The sequence below is a fragment of the Silurus meridionalis genome, chromosome 11 (assembly GCF_014805685.1).
Source record: "Silurus meridionalis isolate SWU-2019-XX chromosome 11, ASM1480568v1, whole genome shotgun sequence".
NCBI lineage: Eukaryota > Metazoa > Chordata > Actinopteri > Siluriformes > Siluridae > Silurus > Silurus meridionalis.
The window spans coordinates 15,177,886-15,200,135 of record NC_060894.1 but is presented as its reverse complement, the minus strand read 5'-3'; the positions used below and the strand labels follow the sequence as shown (position 1 = coordinate 15,200,135).

General features: G+C 36.8%; 1 protein-coding gene across 1 annotated transcript; it reads left to right on the top strand.

Moving 5' to 3' along the window:
• The first annotated feature begins 3,253 nt into the window (after window positions 1-3,253).
• Window positions 3,254-8,719, top strand: ets2 (v-ets avian erythroblastosis virus E26 oncogene homolog 2). The gene is made up of 9 exons (XM_046860675.1): window positions 3,254-3,442; window positions 3,862-3,927; window positions 4,624-4,744; window positions 4,965-5,084; window positions 5,196-5,396; window positions 5,677-5,892; window positions 5,994-6,257; window positions 6,355-6,473; window positions 6,573-8,719. Exons 2-9 carry the CDS (start codon window positions 3,868-3,870, stop codon window positions 6,786-6,788), a joined length of 1,317 nt encoding a protein of 438 aa, XP_046716631.1. The 5' UTR covers window positions 3,254-3,442; window positions 3,862-3,867; the 3' UTR covers window positions 6,789-8,719.
• Window positions 8,720-22,250: the final 13,531 nt, after the last annotated feature.

The window sequence follows — 22,250 nt, the reverse complement described above, 5'->3', positions numbered from 1 at the left end:
AGTTCAGCACCCATTTTACTACTGTATGTAGCCATGCTGTTATATTAGATGTAGCATTGTCTTGCTTGCTGAAATATGCAAGTTCTACACTAAAAAAGACATCTGAATAGAAGCATCTGTTGCTATAAAACCTATATATACTTTTCAACATTGATAGTAAATTTCCAGATGTGAAAACTGCCCATTCCATAGGCACAATGAAAAAACACCCCTAAAATGAGCACTGATAGCAGCCGGATGAGATTAAAATCTCAATTCTGACCACAGTTTTACACTTTATTTAAGTTCAGTTTAAATGAATGTTGGCCCAGAAAATGCAGCAGTGTTTGTGGATCATGTTCACAAATGGTTTCTTTATTGCATTATAGAGCTCTAACCTGTATTCGTGGATGACGCAGCAAACTGTGTTCTCAGACAATGATTTCTGGTAGTGTTTCAAAGCCAGCACAAAGATTTCCATTACAGAATCATGCATGATTTTAATGCACTGAGGGCTTGAATATTTAAAGGTTTCCAATATAGATTTTTGCCCTTGTGTCTTAATATTCTTACTATATTCTTAGAACGTATTAAAGCAGTTATTTGCAGACCGGTCAACCTCTGCTCATCTTTACAACTTATCTTTATTTTTAGAGAGACACTCTAAAATACTCTTTTATACCAGTCATGTTACTGATCTGTTGTATAGTTTTTATAGTTTGTATAGTATAGTTTTTTGTATAGTATAGTCTTTGTATAGTTTTTATTTATGTCTGTACTTTGAGAGTCACTAACAGCTGGAACCAAATTCCTTGTGTGTGTCAACACACTTGGCCAATAAACCTGATTCTGATTCTGATTCTATTGCCAATTAGGCTTATTAGTTGCAAAATGTTCCTTTATCTGCTTCTTTTTATTAACACTTACTTTTCCTAAAGCCTTTTGTTTCCCCTGTCCCAACTTTTTTGATATTTATTTAGTTTTTTTTAAATGCTGAATTTTGAATTGGGGTTCAAATTATTCTAATGGTCTTTAATGGAATCCACTAGACATAACATGCCAGCAATAGAGGGCAACAAATTACCAGTATAGATCAAATACCTCACTTATAACATTTTGCTGGATAGCTAGACCATTATTTTTTTTATTAAAACAAATGCAAATCCAACAACAACCATTGAAGCTATTACAACTTCCCTTCTCTGAGGGTTTTGTTGTTGTTGTTGTTGTTGTTGTTGTTGTTGTTGTTGTTTACAGGTTATCATTTATTTGCTTGCATTTCCAATGCTGAATAAAGTTTATAATCCTCTACACCAAAAAACTAAAAAAAACAGCTGCAGGAAAATTGTTCAGGTTTCACAGACTTTTTACATGTAGGCAGGTGGTCACATTATTGCAAGATTTCTCGGTATAAAAAAGAATAGACACTAATCTCTTCCTATCTTCCCATAATGACTCTAACAAATGTAAATAATGGTGTGAGGGGCAGACGGTGTTGTTACAAAAGGGAGGTTTCACAAACCTGCATAATGTGATGTGACTTAGTACTTTGGTGCCAAAAGACATCATTCACACCTATAGCAGAGCTGAAACAGAAGGACCCTATGGAGGAGCAACTATAATTTATGCAGTCTTGTGTAAATACCTACTTCACTGTCATGTTTTGCAAGGCAGCCATGTGTTGCATGGTGCTGGAGAGAAAAACAATTGTTGCAATGTACTTATGTATATACTTCATATACAGCATATACAAGAATGCCAATATAAACCCACTTGAGTTTTCACTATTTTCAAAGAATGCTATGATATGATTTTCAGGGCAAGTGGTGGACTGAGTGTTACTACTACTAAAAGCCATTTTATTTCAATAAAAAAGTGTGAGAGGCAGACCATTAAAACTTGTAGACACAGGGGAAAGGCTTAATACTTGACCTTGAGTTGATTATTTTGTTAAAACAATAAAGAGGAGCTGAGGATTTCATGGTGTTAATGTTGAAACCTGTAAAATAAAGCGTGGTGGGGGTTGTGTATAAATAGTGGTCAACAGAAACTAGCAGTGTATACAAGGCAGCAATACAGGTGTTGAGAGGTGATCTCATTCACACTGCATATGGAATGGTTGTGTGGTGCTAAAGTGACACAGACGTGTTAAATTTGAGGAGGGCAAGTAGGAGGCTGCCTGTTGTTCTTCACAAAAGGGGTTAAGTGTCAACACACATACTCACATAAGCAAATGCATGCAGTACACATTACTTCTGATTCACATTACTTTTCAAGAGGTACTTTTTTTTTTCACTTTTATCAGGTTTTTATATTTAAATGTATTTCAGTTTTGACTTCTCCAGCTCTTCTTTTCTTACTCCTTTTAATTTATTTACATTTTCCCAATGTCATGAATCACGTGATCTATCCATCTGTCTACCTACAAATCCATCTGTGCTAAAGTTAATCTATCTATCTATCTATCTATCTATCTATCTATCTATCTATCTATCTATCTATCTATCTATCTATCTATCTATCTATCTATCTATCTATCTATCTATCTATCTATCTATCTATCTATCTATCTATCTATCTATCTATCTATCTTAGATGTCTGCCATATTATCAGTACCACTTACTCAGTGATTAAGGCTCTGGGTTACTGATCAGAAGGTCAGGGGTTCACGCTGCCAGGCTTGGGCCCTTTGAACAAGGCCCATACCCCTCCGTGCTCCAGGATTGCTGTATTAAGCCCTCCGCTCTGAATCCAGCTTCCTAACATCACTGAGATATGCGATGAAAGAATTTCACTGTGCTGTAAAGTACATGTGACATGTAAAAAAAGTACCTTTATCTTTTCATAACCAATACCTTTCTAGTCAGGAGGTTTAGTCTTAAAATACTAAACCAATGATATAAATGTGTGAGTAAAATAAAATAAATAAATATAATAAATGTGGCTAATTTTTGGATCGAGTTTTGACTAGCAGGACATGAACACACAGATCATTAAGACAGCAAAAGGTGGGATCATGAGGGCATTCATATTCATCTTGCAGCCAGAGTTACTGTCTGAGCCAGGCTCTTATATATTACTTATCAACATTTAAAAAAAAATCTCAAATTATGTTTCTGTACAATTTCCAGAACGAAGTTCTTGAGTGAGCGATTGCAATATTATTGTTAATGAAGCCAAGGGAACAAGCACCACGTGATCAGTTTATATGCGGGAGGCGGAGTCGAGACGCGCCGTGGCCCCGCCAAATTCCTGCTGTAAAGAGCGGAGAGAGACGCGTCCTGCTTCATTCAGTAAGCGGCTCTGCGTGTGTTATCATAAACGCCTCGGTGCTCGGAGTCAAGGCGGCGATCATCCCCGGGATTACTACCGAAGCATAACACCGGGAAGGACTAAAGCTTGCTTAGAAACAGCGCTTTTGACACTTTGTTATTGGACATAGCTTGGACAAACATTCAACAGGTTAGTAGACTCGGGCTTGTTGGAAGGCGTTAGGGACGATTACGGCTTCTCTGGTTTCAGCAACCCTATTCTTCCTCTTCTTCTTTCGGCTTCTCCCATTAGGGGTCGCCATTGCGTATTTAAAAAAAAAACGCATTCAAAGTAGTCGTTTTTTGATCGTTTATTTGACTTTTTTGTTGAGTTTTACATGCATGGTGATAGGAATTGCATGATGTGTCTCACCCGGAATGTGTAATAAATGTCCCGCGGTGGTCGATCGGATTATTTTCACAGTATTTCCGACCTGATGATGGTCGCCTGATGAGTCACTACAACAAACCCCAAACACAAAACAATAAGAAATTAAGGAAAAACGACGCTTATATGAAAAATCCTTGATGAAATGAGACTTAATGCTTTTTGTCTTGGTTATTTTGCAGAGCGCAATGTGTGATCTCAGTATGGACCAAGTGACCCCTCTGTCAACGGGTTATCGATGCCTGAAGGTACGGACCACATGGCTTGGTTTTCTTTCAAGATTTCGGAAACTCTCTCTCTCTCTGTGCATGTGAATTAACACTTCTAAAAAAAAAAATAATTGAACGGATCAGATTTGTCCTCATCAGATATAACGATTCGTCTGGACTGTCATTTCCGAATTGTAATATTTTTGTTATTTATAAATCGAATCTTCACTCATGGAGGATAAGGAGCAAATGCAAAATAACGAGTGTATGAAGCGTTGTTTGGCCGCTGAACAGTAGGTCTAATCTAATCTTAATCTAATCTAAAGGGAACAGGACAGGTTTTAATATGATTCTGAAGTGTAGCGCTTCTGCGTCCTGATTGGACGCTCTGCCCACGCGCAGCCTGCCTGACACGGAACAGGAAACCCAAATATGGTCCGTCAGTCTGTTCACGCTTGTGTAATGATATCTGTGTGAAAAGGGAGTGCCCTCTGGGCTGTTTCCTATTTGTGTATCTGTGCATACCATACCTGTATGACTTGCAGCAGACATTGTGAAGTTCAAAGATTTATTGTCTGCTTTTTATTGCTTTTTGTTATTGATTCTACAGTAAAAATTATTTTGAACCCAAATAGCTTGACAACATGATAGACTTTTAGTGTGGTACAGCAATAATGTGGCACTCAATCATGTTCATAAAGCAATGCTTATTATTTTATTTTTTTATTTTTACAGAGGCAGGTAGCTTTGGAGCTATTCGAAGACCCTATGTCTCTCTTTTCTGGGTTTTACCCATTAGTGCAGGAGGAGCAGGCGGCTCAGGAAGTCCCGTCAGGTTTCGACTGTGCTCCACAAGGTAGGAGACCAAAGAAACTTAAGAGAAGTTAATGTTGACAGTATTGTGCTGTATACAAGATTCAATTACACAAAGAAGTATCCATGAATGGTGCTGTGCACAATCTGTTAAAAATAAATTGGTAAAATTTTAAAATGAAAATGACTATTACAACCTAAGGATGTTTTTATTGTGACTTAGGGATTTGTTTATTTATATCTTTCATCTCATGATTTTGCAGACCTAGGACCATGCTCTGTACCACTTTTGACTCCCTGCAGCAAAGCAGTGATGAGCCAGGCTCTAAAAGACAGTTTCAATGGTTTCAGGAAAGTCCAATGCATCTGGGGCATCTCTAACAGTGAGTCACTCTTGGGTTACTAAAACTGTTTAGGCGTAATAGAAAGTGAAAGATGTAATGAATTCCATTCACTCCATATTAACGTTTTGCATTTATGTATTTGTCTATTAGACCCCAGGAAATGGAACAAGCAGCATGTCCAACAGTGGCTGCACTGGGTTTCTGATGAGTTCAGCCTCACCAACGTGAACTTCTTCAAGTTCGATATGAGCGGCCAGGAGTTGTGTGACCTGGGGAAAGATGGTTTCTTGGATCTAGCTCCAGATTTCGTGGGCGATATTCTTTGGGAGCATCTTGAACAGATGATGAGAGGTAAAGACGCTTCTCTTGCAAAAAGTATTATTAACTGAAAATAGTAGATTCCTTTTCAGATCGGTGATTTAGATATATTTCGGTTCTACATGGTGATTTCTTAAACTGCTATAAGATCATTTTATTTTTAATATTTATTATTGAACATTCTCAGTACACTGTTGTTAACATTTAGTCAATAAAATGTTAGCAGAGCCAGAAATTTGAACCCCAGAGCAACCTTTTATAGTGTTTCTCTTTAGTTGAAACAAACTCTAATCGAATGTGTTTTTCTCTTAAGGTTCCAGTGTGGAGGACAAACAGTATGTACTGCAGGCATCAGACAGCACAAGTAGCCTTTTGCGGGAGCTATTTGAGGCCCCAGATAGTTCTGCCCCTCTGATATCTGGGCCAGACTTCTCCATGTTCCCCAAACCTCAGCTGAGTACGGTGAATGTTAGTTGCATCAGCCAGGAATTCCCGAATGGCAAAGCCCAGTCGCGCTTTAACACACACTGTGAGTCTAATAAACTGTTTTCTTAAATCAACCTGTCTGCTTACACCCTATAAGATCATTATGATGGTTATATAAAAAATCTGGTGTGTTTCATCCTACAGTCTCATCCCATGAGCAGACCTCTATTGAGAGTGTGGACAGTGTGGAGGGATCTGAGCGTGTCCTGCACTCATGGGGCAGTCAGTCATCCTTGGCCGACACCCAGCGTGTGCCATCTTATGACAGTTTTGATGACGAGTACAGCGCAGTGCCGCTGAGCCTGGGCAAACAGGGCCGGTCCTTCAAAGACTATGTACAGGAGAGAAACGAGCCGCTGGAGCAGGGCAAGCCTGTCATTCCTGCTGCAGTGCTTGCTGGATTCACCGGTGAGTGATAAATTTGTGTCTTTCATTAAATCTTGAATGTTTTCTTTACTTTCTGTCTCTGATTAAACCCATGCTGTTCCTGTGTTGCTCTTCATAGGAAGTGGCCCTATCCAGCTGTGGCAGTTTCTGCTGGAGCTGCTGACTGATACAACCTGCCAGGGCATCATTAGCTGGACTGGAGATGGCTGGGAGTTCAAACTCACCGACCCTGATGAGGTACGAGCGTTAGCACAAAGGTTTTTACTCAATCAGATTAATATGTATACCTAGTTCTATGCTAAAAAATATTCGATTCTAACATTTTGTGATCTGCAGGTGGCACGTCGCTGGGGCCGCCGCAAGAACAAGCCCAAGATGAACTACGAGAAGCTCAGCCGTGGCCTTCGCTACTACTATGACAAGAACATTATCCACAAAACAGCTGGCAAGCGCTACGTGTACCGCTTTGTTTGCGACCTGCAAAACCTCCTGGGCTACGCTGCCGAAGAGTTGCACGGCATGCTAGGAGTTCAGCCTGACACTGAGGACTGAACTAAGCAAATGCCTCTAGGAGGTGTGTTTAATAGAGAAGGGGAAGTGTCCCATGTTGTCCACTGTTACAGTCGGGCTCTTTAAAGTTCCTTGTCCTGAATGACGGAGCTGCATTTGAAGCCTCTGCACCAGAAAAGGTGCGATTTTCTCGGCTTTGTCTGGAGCACAACACGGCTCTGGATATTTACGATTGCCACATTTGAGTGAGACAGAACTTCTGCAAAATGACAGTTTCATCCTTTATAAGCTACACAGATATGAAATTCTCTTTAAAAAAACGCTGTGCTATTTTTCTACCAGCAGAGCTGATTGTTCAGAGTTTGTCAGGAATGTGTTTAGGCTAAACGAGAACAGTATGGAGAGGCTTTTACAGAATATTTTTATGTTGGCAGAGCAAACAGAGTGCCTGGGTAGCACACTGTATTGAGACTGTTGTTTATATAACAAATGCTGTTGCCTTTACAGAATTGCTAAGTGCTTTAAATGCCAGTCTTGCACGTTTCCTCTGTTACTAGCGAGGCATCGCGCATATCAGCCAAGTACAAAACAGTAGGTCTGTGTATGTGGTGTTTTTTTTTTTTGTTTGTTTTTTTTTTTTTCTTTTTTTTTTTGTCTTTTGCAGTTTTACGCAGATCTTTATTTTGAATAGACCATGATTGTAAATAAAATAGTCTAATTTATTTAAATGCTTTTGATTGCAGTTGCTTGACTGGGCACATTTTGTATCCGGGTACATTTTTTTGTTTTTGCAAAGGCCAAAGTGACATTCCAGTGTCAGAATTTAATTTTATTACAGATTGTCAATAATCTTGCATTAAGGTTCATTGGTAGACAAAACACCAGTAAAATTTGTCTACAAGGATTTATATCAGAGTTTGAAACAGCAACAGAATGTTTCCTTTTTTTTTTTTAAATATAAATTAAACTGTATTGTACCTTCTATCAACATCTGTTATTTGCTATAAGCTTTATTTATCTTTTTTATGTCAGTATTTATTTATTGAAATCAAAGCCATATAGGCACTCAGAGGATTCTACAACTCTTGATTTTTTTTTTATATATATTTTTGTTGTTGTTAGTTCTCATATGTACATAGTATTTTGATAACTACAATTGTGTTGGATGTATTTAATTACTGCTCTTACCATTACTGGATATTAACTGGAAAAGGGAAATGATATGATGGGATCATATAATTTGATAATAATCAGATTTGAAAATGTAAACAATCAGAAAATGACAGTCATGAAGGGGCTCATGTCCCAACCTTAACTATACACAAGGTATGTATGTTTATACAAAGGCGAACTGAAGATGTGTTGCTATTTGAACTTGTTTTGTGAAACTGTTTAACCATAAACAAATATTTTTGTCTTGTATGTTTATAAAATTATTTTTCTACATAAACCCTTTGTGTTATGTTGTTTTGCAATATTTTATGGGTTGTGTACTTTTTCTGGTACAATGTGTTAAATATGGCATTAGAGAAACCGAGAGTAAGGGAAATAAATAGCAATATGGTGCCACCAGCTCATTGAAATAGTGCAAAATGGGACAGATAAAAAGTTTTTTAATGATCGGATTTAATCCTAGAGTTAATCTGTATAATAAACGTGATTATGGGAAAACAGGCAAAGACGGGGATAAACGAGAGACAAAAAAGAGGCAAACCCTCAGTGACGAAATCGGGATGTTGAATGAACAGAGATTGCACCTAACTACTGAACAGAATGTTAATTGGAATAAAACTGTACTCTTTTTTTATTATTATTATTAATAATTTATTTTTTAGCACAAAACCTACGGTTGTTGCAGACTTTACTCACTGATGTAAAAATTACTTTATAGTGCATTCTTAGCAGTCCAAACACATGTATCACTCTGGTGACACTTTTGTGCTGTTGTAAAATAAAATGTTTAAAAACCTTTACATTTGTGCCTGCTGTTCAAAGCTTCCTGTGTTTTGAATATTAAACTGGGTTCAGAAAGTATTTCAAACTTTTCTCTTTTTTTTACATGCACAATTTATTGTGTTATAGACTTTATTTTATGGTAGTACTCAAATGGCAAAAGTACACACATCTTTTACTCAAATAGAAGAACAGATATTATTACAGATATTATGTTTTAATGGACTCTGGTAAAAGTTGAAGTACTGACTATACTTTTTCACTTTGACATGTACTTAAGTAAAAAGTAGCCATTACCAGACCTCATCATATTAATATATTAATATAAAAGAATAAAAATTTTGATGCCTCATAAATGTATCCCAGCTGAATAACCACCATACAGCAGAGAAAAGCTTTTCTAGCAGAGAAAAGCTGATAATGATTAGGTGATTAGGAATGTCTCTGTTCTCAGTCATGTTTACATCGCTGACTCCCTCTGTCTCATCCACGTTAGCCTCATACTTCTTGTTGCCTTCTTTGTTAGCTTTGTATACTAGCCTACATCTGTGGTGTGTGAGAGCCAGGAAATGATACACCAGTGGTAAATTGAAAAAAGCCACACAATGAAAAGTAACAGGTTGATGGGCTGAAAACTGCATGCAATAAGAACAAAAAAATATTGATCATGTCACCAAATAGATTCAAACTAAAGTAACAAGCCTGGTTTGAAAATGTAAGAAGTAGAAAGAACAGATTTTTGTGTAAAATTGTAATGAGTAAAAGTAAAAAATAGATGTGTGAAGATAGTGAAGTAACAAAGAACAAAGTATTTGTGCTTCATTACTTCACATCTCTGGCAATAATCCAAAATCACATTCTGTTTCAGGATATAATGAAAGTCTCCAGAACTTGAATTGAGTTGTCACCATTCCATAAAGTCCAAGAAACCTCCTGAGGCCATACAGATCTGAATAACCAGTATGAGACCATGTACAAAAATCTGAATGCTCCCAAAGGCATAATCGGTTACAGCACTATACGTTGTGTTTACAAACTCAGAAATCTTAGAAATGCTCTATCAATCAGTCTAGACCGAAGCCAGTCCTAAACAAAAGGCCTACAGAAGTTACTTAAAGGAGACTAAACGAGATTGCTGCTAAAACACCGTACATATAATAATGCATTCACTACAGACATTTTTGTTGCATATATATTACTATACATATATATTTTCTACCTGTTTCGTATTTATATCCTATAAGCTGAATAAATAATATATGCTATAAGCTAAATACTATGTCATAGTTATGTTTACATTCACAGAATATTTTATTATTTATTTGTTAAACTACCTGTTACATTTGGAAAGCATCACGCCAGAACTATGTACTGGTTAGTGTGTCATCTCATACTGTGTCTTTTAAAAGCCATTATTGTTTTTTTGTAGGAGCATGATCCTAAAGGGATGGTGTTTAGTTTCACTGTGTATCGTACCAGCTGTATATGGTTTAAATGACAATAAAGCTTTAGTTCACTGACAAGAAAGTGGGGTGTTTAAGCCTGAGTGCTCCACACTGTCACTGTTGGGCCCTTGAACAAGGCCCTTAAACCTCTATTCTTTAGGAGTGCTGTCTTATGGCTGACCATATCTGAACAAGCTGAGAGGATCTTCCAATGAGAATGCAAGAAATTGATCAAATCCACGTTTGAGATCAGAAGCTGCAATTGCTCCGAATGGAGGGTGTAAATGAGAATGAGTCTTTAGGTGTTAATTTTGTAAAAAAAAAAAAAAAAAAATATATATATATATATATATATATATATATATATATATATATATATATATATATATATATATAAAAACATAAAAAACTGTGCATCACCACATTGTACTGTGGATTTTAAATGAAGATTATATCAATGCATTTACTTGTCACATATACAGTGAGGAAAATAAGTATTTGAACACCCTGCTATTTTGCAAGTTCTCCCACTTAGAAATCATGGAGGGGTCTGAAATTGTCATCGTAGGTGCATGTCCACTGTGAGAGACATAATCTTAAAAATGTCTTAGTGTATTACCAACAGTAACCTTGGAAACGGTGGTCCCAACAGTGGCAGCATGGCAATATTGCTGCTTGAATCCTCAACCTTCCAATCAGCAACCCAGAGCCTTAACCACTGAGCTAACACACCCTAAATAATACCAAATAAAATATAATAAATATTGAAAAGATAGAAGCGACTAGGAATATATTTGTATGTAGAATTACATCTGTGAATTTTTCTTGTACTGGATCATTTCTCTGACTAGATCTTTTTTGATAATCATCCCCAAACAGCAGTGGGTCTCACACTTAACATAACACAATCTTCAACTCATCCAAACACATGCAAGCTAGGAGAAGGTGCAAGTGAATGCTTGACACAAGTGCACAGTCAGTGTTATGAATATTACATGTAGTGAGTGATCCGTGCTTTAGGAGTTTTGTGTGTGTGTGTGTGTGTGTGTGTGTGTGTGTGTGTGTGTGTTTCAATACTGAAAGAAACCACCTGATGTAATCCTTGTTCTGGTACATTAAGCACCATCTGTCACATGAAATCATCACTGAATAGTCAAATGAAATGCAAATGAATGCAATGAATGTCTACAACATGCTTTATACTGATTGATGTGATTAATGTTTCAACTCAAACCCAATAGCCCTGGACACCATGCCAGAAATACTAGCAGGTTTACTAGCAAGCTATCTATCATTAAGCTGTTATAATGCGTTATTAAACTAAGCAGCTAAGTCTCCTGCCAAGGCAAAGCATTATACCACTTGATTTATACCAAGCACTAAAGCCAGTGAATATGCGCTACGTGTGTGTTTTTTTTTATTTCAGCAGTAATTTATAATAGCTAGTATGTAACAATACAGCAGTGCAGTGATTGATAGGTAACAAATTAGCATTATTGACAGACAAAAAACTAACATTAAGCTATGCTCATGACCCATAACAAAAGCTAAAGGCCTTAACAGAGCACACCTCCAGTTGAAGAAAAGCTCTGTCCTTCAGTTTTTTCTTTTATCTAACTCACAAAGCTCTCTCTCTCTCGCTATCTCTCACTCACACACACACACACACACACACACACACACACACACACACACTTCATTTTTGATTCAGCAGCCCCATGTGCACTATGCAGGATTAATAAATGCTGTTCAGCTGAAGGACAGGCACATGGAGAGCAGAGCATGTTTGGTGAGAGAGCCTGCAAGCTGAGTTGAAGTAAATATTTTTCCCCAGTGTGTGATCTAAAGCAGTCCATGTTCAGCCATTTTATCCGATGATGTAACTATCTGTGGTGAAATGTTTTTCTGTTTCTAGGGATACAGTTGTTCACAGGCATTATGTATAATCAGACATGGTCTTGATATGATTTATTTTTCCTTAGCATCATGAGTCTTAAAAATGTCAAATCAATGAATTTGCATCACTAATGTATATATGACAGTTATGTATATGTCAGTAAACTTTGTTAACTACAGAAGACATGAAGAAGAAGAAGAAAGATAGCTGTGCGTGCAATTAAGCCTTATTTTCACAAATTACTTTTGCATGTGCTCATCAGTATGGTTTGATGTAAAGGAAAAGCCCTACAGATGCAATATTTGCTTTGAGAATGTTGATGGAGAAGTATAGAGAAGGTCAGTAGGAATTGCATTGTGTGTTTGTGGCTCTAGAGAACAGGACATGTATGAGTAAAGTGTGACAGCAGTGAATTGTGCAGTAGGAACGACAGACTGGCCCAAGGTAGAGGTTGGATTGCATCGAGAATTAAAGACAGTGTTTAAAGACAGTGGCATGGACTAAACGACAGGAGGTGGAGCTGGAGGTGGCAGAATTGAAGATGCTGATATTTTCATTCGGAGTGATGAGGATGGACAGGATTAAAAATTAGTTTATTAGAGGATCTGCACATGTAGGATGTTTTGGAGACAAGGTGAGGGAGGCACGATTAAGGTGGTTTGGACATGTGCAAAGGAGGGACATGGGTTATATCGGTAGGAGAATGCTTAGGATGGAACCGCCAGGAGGGTGGAAGAGAGGAAGACCAAGGAGGAGGTTTATGAATATGGTGAGGGAAGACATGCAGGTAGTTTGTTTGAAAGAGGCAGATGTAGAGGACAGGGTGGTATGGAGACGGAAGATCCGCTGTGGCGACCCCTAATGGGATCAGCCGAAAAAAGGAGAAGAAGACTTTTGCATGGACTATAAACAATAAAAAAAAAAATGTAATGGAAAAGTTGTGGCCACTATGTGAAAATGCATGTTATTTTGTTACATAACTTGATAACGCTGCATTCCTTGTATAAAATCTTATATATACTGTATTTATTGATATATACTGTATTTACTCAACGTAATGTGACAGAATAAATCATATTCTTACTGGATAATTGTTTGAATCTGTTCTTGCTGTCATGTGCAGTTTCATTTTGACTGCTGATTACACACTTTGTATTGTGGTTTTGTTGTTGCAGATGTGCTCAATCTTATACTTGTTTTACAGTAAAGATCATTCAGGTCATCTAAAACACAGCAAAGCATTCAGAGCTGCTTCGTTACTGCAGGCACAAAATGTTCAACAGTAGCAAGCATTCACATCTCACACCAACCCTCCCACTAAGAATTTGGTGAGTCACAATAACTGCTTTAAAATCTGCCTCAACTTTGCTGTATTGATTTGTGTTATGCTTTGCAGTGTGGAGGACTGCTCACTAGGAAGCTTTCCAATTAACTGATTCATGTATTGAAGGCCATGAGTAAACATCTGCTTTCTGTGGCATCTGTATTTATGTCTAAGTAGTTTTCTCAGCATTAGGCAATACAATAATTATCTCAAAATGTAGGAATTAATAAATACAACAGACAAAATTAAAGTATTATTATTTGGGAAAAAAATGATAAATGTACTATTTTCTCCAGTGTTAAATCACAAATAAATGTGTCTCTAGGGTAAATATAAAATTGCAATATTTTTCAAATGTTAATATCCATTCCAGAAAGTGAAATCAGAGTAAATTTAGGTCAGTAACTTTGCTAACTTATTATTAGGTATTAGGTTTATTTTAACATCTCCCTAACTTTTGACACTTGACATTTGTCAGAATTGGTGTGCCCTTGAACAGAATATTAGATATTTTCCCCCACAAGCAATCTCTATACCATTGTTTTCACAACAAAATCATTGGTCGGAAAATGAGTATGAATTAAAGAAATGCACGCCTGAAACTGTCCTAAAAGGTTATTCAATTTATTAGTTGGTTATCTTGCATGCCCGATGCAGCTCATCATTGCCCAAGGACAGGAAATGGACATCAATGAATGACACTTGAAATGAAAATCTGGATGAAATTTGTAGAGCATAGAGATCTACAGTATTAATTAGTGTATTATCTTAAATATCATTATTTTAAAACCATTTAAAACTTAATTGTTATGGATTGATTTGAAGACCAGTACATGTTCAACATTAGTTATTTTTACATATATATTGAATGCAATGCAGTGTTCTACCACTAAATGTTATTTTTTTCTTCAAAACTGTTGCACTATGCACTTCCAGTTTCTCGATAATCTTCCACTGAATTGCAAGTTTGGCAAGTAAATAAAGCAAAGTGTATCAGGCAGTGTTTAAGTTAACACAATGAAGCATAGTGTTAGATTCCATGATTATTATATATTGTTAAAAAAAAACAGGAAGTGTTTGGGATGTGCATGGAAAATGTTAGCAATCCAATGTGTCATTTCCTCATAACAGTATGGCATTGGTTATCCACCTATGTTAGCGTTAGGGAGAAGTGAAATAGAATATTAGCTACATAGGTAACTGTGATACTGTAAACACAGGGTTACCTGGATAACCATCAGGGTTACCTGTCATTTGAAACCACCACCAACATCACAAGAACGTCCAAGTTTCCAAGGAATGCTGGCTGTATAACAGTAAATCCATTATAGTGATTCTAACCATGATTCTCTGTTGATTATCTAGAATTCACAGAACCAGCATCATGCTTAACTACTGATATGTTGTTTTAAAGTTCACACAATTAAGTGTTAAAGTTTATGGACAATTCTCACTGTGGTAAATGTTGAAGGCCTGCATTCCATACATGCTTTCAAAGCACATTTGTATAACTGAAGTAAACAGTAAATTCATTCAATATGTGGAATTTTACAGGTTGTTGCTTTTGTGTAATTGCCAGGCTTTAGCAACAAAGTTCACCCCCTGGCTGCTTACTTCAACTGCAAGCTGTTACTTGAGAAAGCACCGCCGGCATGGACATGAACGTCACTGCAGTTTCTCCTCCTCCTGAGCAAGCCGCAGAGTATGCAGACCTGGATTATAGCCAGACTGAGTCAGCGTCTAACACACACACACTCACACACTCACACACACACACACACACACACACACACACACACACACACACACACACACACACACACACACAATGCCAAGCAAGAAGCCCCTAACAAACTTTTTACAGCCAAAGTCTTGGATTATAAGCAAATAGTAATCCCAACTAAGTGCTCAACACTGACAGATTTCACTATACTCACTTATACGTACATGGTAGTACTGTCTATTAATAAGATTAGTAAGAATATCCTTACATTTCAAACCATAGGATTTTAACTTGTAGCTATTAAAAACTACCAGTGATTTTTCTTTCATTTCTCTTCAGTAACCACCTTATGCTGGTCAGCGATCCAGTGGATCCAAAGATTGGGAATAGCAGTAACACATGGATGGGAAACTAGAATACAATAAAAGATCTAGTCCATCACAAGCAACTAGACACATACACATTTACTAAATCCAATCAACTAAATAGCATGTTTGGTATGGACACATGGGGAGAAGATATAGACACTAATCCAAGCACAGGAACCCCAGTGTAACAGAAATATTTCCCAGTGCAGGCCACCCAGTAATAACATTCAAATGTAAGAAAATATGTTAAACGTTAAAGTTACAAAAACCTAGGACCACGTCTTTTCTTCTAATGGCAAGGCAATAGATTTTGTATGAACTCAAAGATTAACTCTGACTTTCAATGGAGCCAACTGAATCTTTTTATGACCTGGCCATTGAAAACATATTTTAACCGTCAGGAAGCTCTCCTGTATGTAATTACACCATGAATTTAACATGACCATTGATGTCAAGTTGTCATGGAAACTAGTTAAAGGTTTTTTAGGAAACAAGTTGGATGCCTACTTTCACCGTAATAGGTGTTTCTTGCACTGCCAATTTATTCAGTTATAAACTACAACTAGCAGAACAGATTAAACAACTAAAAAATTTGTATGGTTAGATACAATGGGGTCTTTTTCGCTTGCAACTTAAAAAAGAGATGAAGTCAGTGAATTACAGAAAAGTATACTCCTTATTGAAAAAGATATATAAAAGTTACAACTTAAATATGGATATAGAAACAACAGACTATATTTATATACCATAGCAACACTGACTAGAACTTAAAAGTGAATAAAGAATATTGTTGTATTATTAAGAATCTAAGTTTAAATGAGTTAAACACCCCTATAATGGATGCCTGAATACATCACAGCACAGTTGGTACTTGTTAAAGTATGTGCCAAAACAAAGTTTGAAGTGAACCGGCTCTTACTGGAGGCCCAGCCTTTCTGAGGCATTCTTAAGCCTCTCTCACCCACGCAAGCATTAACTTGTGGGAGGGCTCATATTATACACCTGATCAAAGCAGATTGCTCTGTTTGTTTAACATGGCAGAGCTCCAGCTGTTTTCAAGGCTGAGCAAGACAAAGAAGCAAATGTTTAACCCAGCCTAACAGCAATTTTCTCAGCCTTACCGTAAGAGTGCCTGCCTTTATCTGGAATGGGAGGGATGAGGGTTAGTTTCCTGGAGATGTCTTGTTGGCATATATATATATATATATATATATATATATATATATATATATATATATATATATATATATATACACATATGTAAATATGTATATATTTTTTAGAAAAAAAAAAAGGAAATACTGTTCGTAATAGTGCAAGCTGCAGCTCTCTGATGTTTATAGCTGACAAATGATCAGAAAAGGCTTAATTAGTTGTAATAATTAAACGATTGTGCATTGGTAACATGAGCATATATATATATATATATATATATATATATATATATATATATATATATATATATATATATACACACACACACACACACACACACACACACACACACACACACACACACACACACACATATATATATATATATATATATATATATATATATATATATATATATATATATATATATATATATATATATATATATATATATATAGGGTAAAGGATATCAAGGGTAAAGGGTAAAGGGTAAAGGGTATCAAAAACATTGCCTTCTTCACTCGTTATTACTGCTGCTCATGTTACCAATGCACAATTGTTTAATTATTACAACTAATTATTAAGTCAAGCCTTTTCTGATCATTTGTCAGCTATAAATATCAGAGAGCTGCAGCTTGCACTATTACGAACAGTACTTCCGTTTTTTTTGATTAAGTAAGAAAAAAAATTTCCAACATCACAAACCACAATGCTCGACTAAAGAACATTTACGCAAACTTAGAAAGAACTAATTTTTCTCTTGAAAGCAAACATGGAGCATTCTCTCATTTATGAACACACGTACATGTACTCTTTGTGGTATGACGCATATGTAGCTGTTGACTCAATCAGAAACCAAAGCCTTAAATATAACAGATCATTGCTCGCGCCCTGTGTGAGTGATATGTATAAAACCCACTTAATCAGATTCGTTCACTGTCGTCTAGGTTAATATTTAACAGAAGAGATAAAGATGTTACTGTGGCTTGGGTGTATATTCCAGAACAATAATCACACACCTGTCCTTATGGTTACATAGTGATCCCCTGACACCCACAATGAGCCATTACAATTAAAGTGCCCTCACAGACAATCATTTCTGCTCTATGTGTGATCTTTAATAATGTACAGACTTTTTGTGACACAAATATGGACTATTTAGGACTAAAGCAAATCACAACTGGCTGCAAATAACAATTGTTACAGATTGTAATTAAGGAATGGTCAGTAGCTATATTGTCAGTCTGAGATGCTGAATAAATTATGGTTCAACAAAGCCATGGCTTGAAGTCCTGTGTTAGCAAAAAGACTAGTCAAGTCTCAAACCTTTACCAATTAAGGGCAGAGCTGAGACGGAAGGGGTGGGGTTTATACGAAGATCGCATCACAGCAGGGACTTTCCCTCTATCATTGAGACACATGCATCATCGCTGCAAAACACATTTGCATTGTTTACAGTGATAAATCATTGAAAACTTGGTTATCTGGTATGTGTTTTTTATGTTTCTTAGAAAAACCTAGAATTGCTGCTCTGATTTATGGCCAAATTTACATTTACATTCACAGTCAGTTAGTCATGTCCAATAAACAAACAAAAAAAACAGCACTAGAAAAAATAAATAATTAATGTAAAGGAAGTAAAATAAGATCACTTTTTGCTAAATATGTTAAAAGTTAATAAGCAAGCACAAGCTCTGGGTATTTGCCATGTTTAGTTATTTTCAGTTATTTGGCAATATATAGTGTTTTCCAGTTTTAGTGAAGTTTCTGGATTTCATGAACATCATTGCGTTACTTTAAGAGTGCTGATTCGGCAAGAGTACCGGGTTCTGCTTTCTGCAAAAAGTACAGGCTAAAACTGTTTAGCACTGCATCTTTCCAGTTTATACCAGGCATTGAGAGCAGGCAAGTGTCAGCATGCACGAGCACCCACACCCACACCCACCCACACACACACACACACACACACACACACACACACACACACACACACACACACACACACACACTAAGTGTGAACACTCACTGTTCCTGCTAGCTATGTGATAAATGTATTATCACTGCTAAATCTCATTCAGCAGTTGAGGCCTCTATGATTTGGCTTAATAATGTGAGAGATCCATTATAAACACACAAATTTATTTTTTTAAATCATGCCTTATACTTACACCCTTTGGCTATTTAAGCAGGTATGTTGACCATCTGGGTGTACTTTGCCAGTTATTGACTGCAGCCCCATAATCTGATCCATCAGTGTAAAAAAGGGCCATCAAAGGATCACCACAATCCAAATACTATTTGAGCACTGGATTATTCTTTGCACATCTGAAACATGTGGTATGACACAGGCATGAGTAACAGATAGAATAATATTACTATAACTGCTGTGATGGAAACACATTCACAGAGGAAAACACAGTTTACAGTTGTCTTGTAGTTATAAAAACTAATAAAACATTAAACAACATAGAGCCTCATCACACAACATGTAGCTCTATGATGTTTTAGGTAGCACCAGGGTGAAAATGAAATGACAATAAAAGCTTCTGGACTTGACTTGACTTGAAAAGGCTGCGGATGGAAGAAGATATTCCACGACCAATCTGCAAAACTACTAAAATGAAAAAACTGGATAACTGATGTCGAATAACATGAACACTTTTTCAATAATAATACAGTTATTATTTATTATAGTAGTGAAGTGTTGTAAATATTCAGTATGGCCTCTGTAAATAGGCAAGATCATTTTCATTTGATAGCAATAAACAGATAAGCAATAACATTTAAACCACTGAGAGTTGACATGAAGAACTTTGATTATCTCTTTACTGTGGCACCTGTCAATGTGTAGAATGGGCAGCACATGAACAGTCAGATCTTAGAGTTAATGTGTTGTAAATCTGAAAAATAGGCAACCACAAGGATGTGAATGACTTTAAGGAAGGCTAAATTGTGATTGTTAGATGAGTAGCTCAGGGCATCTCCAGAAATGGCAGGTCTTGTGGGGTGTTCCCAGTAACCAAAGCTGGTCTGAGGAAGCTGTGGTCAGAGTGCAGGGTCAGCCATGATACAGCACCTTTGGAGCATAGAGGGTTAAGGGCCTTGCTTGAGTGCCCACCAGTGGTAGCTTGAATAACTAAGCCTTAACCGTTGAACAACAACAAAAATATAAATATGAAAGAAAAAAGTCGGAACTCGCAGTGGCCGCATATAAGAGTATTTAGCTTTAGACCATGTTGATAGACAGGTGTGTGCATCATATGAAGGTCTGAGGAACCTGAAAATTGCTCCTGACCTGGTCTTCAGTTATAAGTCCAATTGTGCATCTGTAAAATTTGTTGGACAAACATGTTTGATCTAAGGAGGCCCACCTCATAACTTTCAAGACCTACAAGTGCTGCTAACATTGCAGTGCCAGATACCACAGCATTGTTCCTGCACTTTTGATTGAACGTGGAGTCAGATGAAGTGCTTATTTACTTTGTTCTAATTTAGTCCTCAAGGTAATCAGGTCAAAAAAAAGCTCAATAAGATTGAGATGCAGATCTGAGCTTGTTAATTGGAGCACCCAAAATTCTCAAATTGTGAAGTTCTCAGTTTGATGCCTCACGCCTGCTTGCGCAATGCCCAGATATGACTAAATCAGTTACAAAATGTTCTCATAATAGTTTTGCGAAAGTCGTTCTGACCTCAAAGGATGAAACAGAACACAATTTCACTGTTCAAATCTATTATGCTGCCACATGTTATGTAATTTATAAGCCAGTGAGTAAAACTGCATACCAAAAGCAATATTATGAAGCAACTACATTATCATATACGCTCTTCAATTTCCACTGTATGACTAAAGTGGACCATTTGCCTAGTAGAAAGATATTCATTCTTGATAGTTTAAGTCAAGTCAAGTCAAGTTTATTTGTATAGCGCTTTTCACAACAGACATTGTCTCAAAGCAGCTTTACACAAATCAACAGTGATGGTGAATGGTGTGCATTTGTCCCTGATGAGCAAGCCGTGGCGACTGTGGCAAGGAAAAACTCCCTTAGATGTTATGAGGAAGAAACCTTGAGAGGAACCAGACTCAAAAGGGGAACCCATCCTCATCTGGGTGACATCAAGAGTTTGATCATATTTTGTTTCCATCCACTCTCTTTTCCAACTCTTCATACAAATCCACCTTAACCTTTTCGGCTTCAGATACACTGTTCTCGGCATCAAACTTGACTTTTTCAGAGCTTGCGATCTTAGACTCCTTTACAGAAGATCTGGGGTACTTTTCATTCAGTTCAGAATCTTCAAGTTTTTCCTTGGATCCTGATCTCGTCGATTTCGCTTTCTTTCTAATTCTGTGGTCGTTTGTCTCAGCTGATCTTTTCTTGCTGTGTGAATGGCCTTCTCCGGCTCTCTTACTTTTCTCCTCCGCCTTCATTCTTCATCACTGAATATATAATGTATTATTTCCCTCTGAGATGTTAATTTTCAAAAATCTTCCCCTAACACAAGTGTTAAATAGAGCAAAACGGCGTTGTTCCTTCAAGTAAATGAAACGCACGTTTCAAAAAAAAAAAAAAAAAAAAAAAGTTTACACATTCATTTTTACCAGTCAAGGATTTACCAGTTTAGGAGGCAAGAGACCTAGACATGGATGTAAAAAGTATACACATCTCTGTTAAAAAGGCAGGATTTTTAGGTGTAAAAGGTATATTTAAAAAGTCAGATCTTAATTTTTTTGATTTAGCAGCAAAGTAAAGAGAAAAGAAAAAGAAAGGAACTTTTCTTTTTGGAGTTATCCATGATTCTCTCTAGCTTCACTAGAGTCCCGTTTGCAGCTGAAATGACACAACCCCATAAGATAATGCTGCCACCCCAGTGCTTTAGTGTGTTTTTTTTTTTATAATAAAACTGTCTTTTTTTTTTGCTTTCCTCTTTAGAAATATGTCCATTGGTCTTATTGAATCACGACAAATAGTTCCACATGGTTTTGGCAAAATGTAGGTGAACATTTTCTTTAAGAAAGGGCTTCCATCTACATTTTTTTGCACTGCATTGTGTGTGTTTACATATACTCCTGGTTAAAGTTCTCTTTGCACAGTACTATACATTGAGTATGCAGTAGGTTTACTGGTCGGCGCAATCTTGTGTTACGTACGTGTATTGTCCCAAACTGTCGTGTTGTCTGTCTGTACTGTTTTTCGTCTGCACTGCTTGCACTAGGTTTCACTCAATGCACTTTATGTAGCTTTATGTTGTGTGTTGTAGCTCCATGTTGTTTAGTGTTGCACCAGGGTTCTGGAGAAACGTTGTCTCGTTTTTACTGTGTACTGTGTAACACTGTGTTTAGTAGAAATGACAATAAAAGCCTCTTGACTTGACTCTTGATTTGCAGCATTTGGCAAACTTTCTTATTCAGAACAACTTATTTATTATTATATAATTATTATTTTCCTCATTCATACAACTAAGCATCTATGAGGTTAAGAGCCTTCTCAGGGGCCCATCATTAGCAGCCTGGTGTAGCTGGAATTTTGACTCATGATCTTTAAAGCCAAAGTCCGTTGTCTTATAATGTACCCCCTTGGTAAGATCATTGTGGTCCCCTACTTTCTCCACTTGTTGATAATGGCCTTTAGTGTTCCATG

Bases quoted from the DNA above. Each gene is read 5' to 3' on its own strand.
- ets2 (XM_046860675.1), top strand. From the start codon at position 3,868: ATGTGTGATCTCAGTATGGACCAAGTGACCCCTCTGTCAACGGGTTAT. The intron at 5,893-5,993 runs GTGAGTCTAATA...TTCATCCTACAG, and splicing joins GTCGCGCTTTAACACACACT to TCTCATCCCATGAGCAGACC. The intron at 6,258-6,354 runs GTGAGTGATAAA...TGCTCTTCATAG, and splicing joins AGTGCTTGCTGGATTCACCG to GAAGTGGCCCTATCCAGCTG.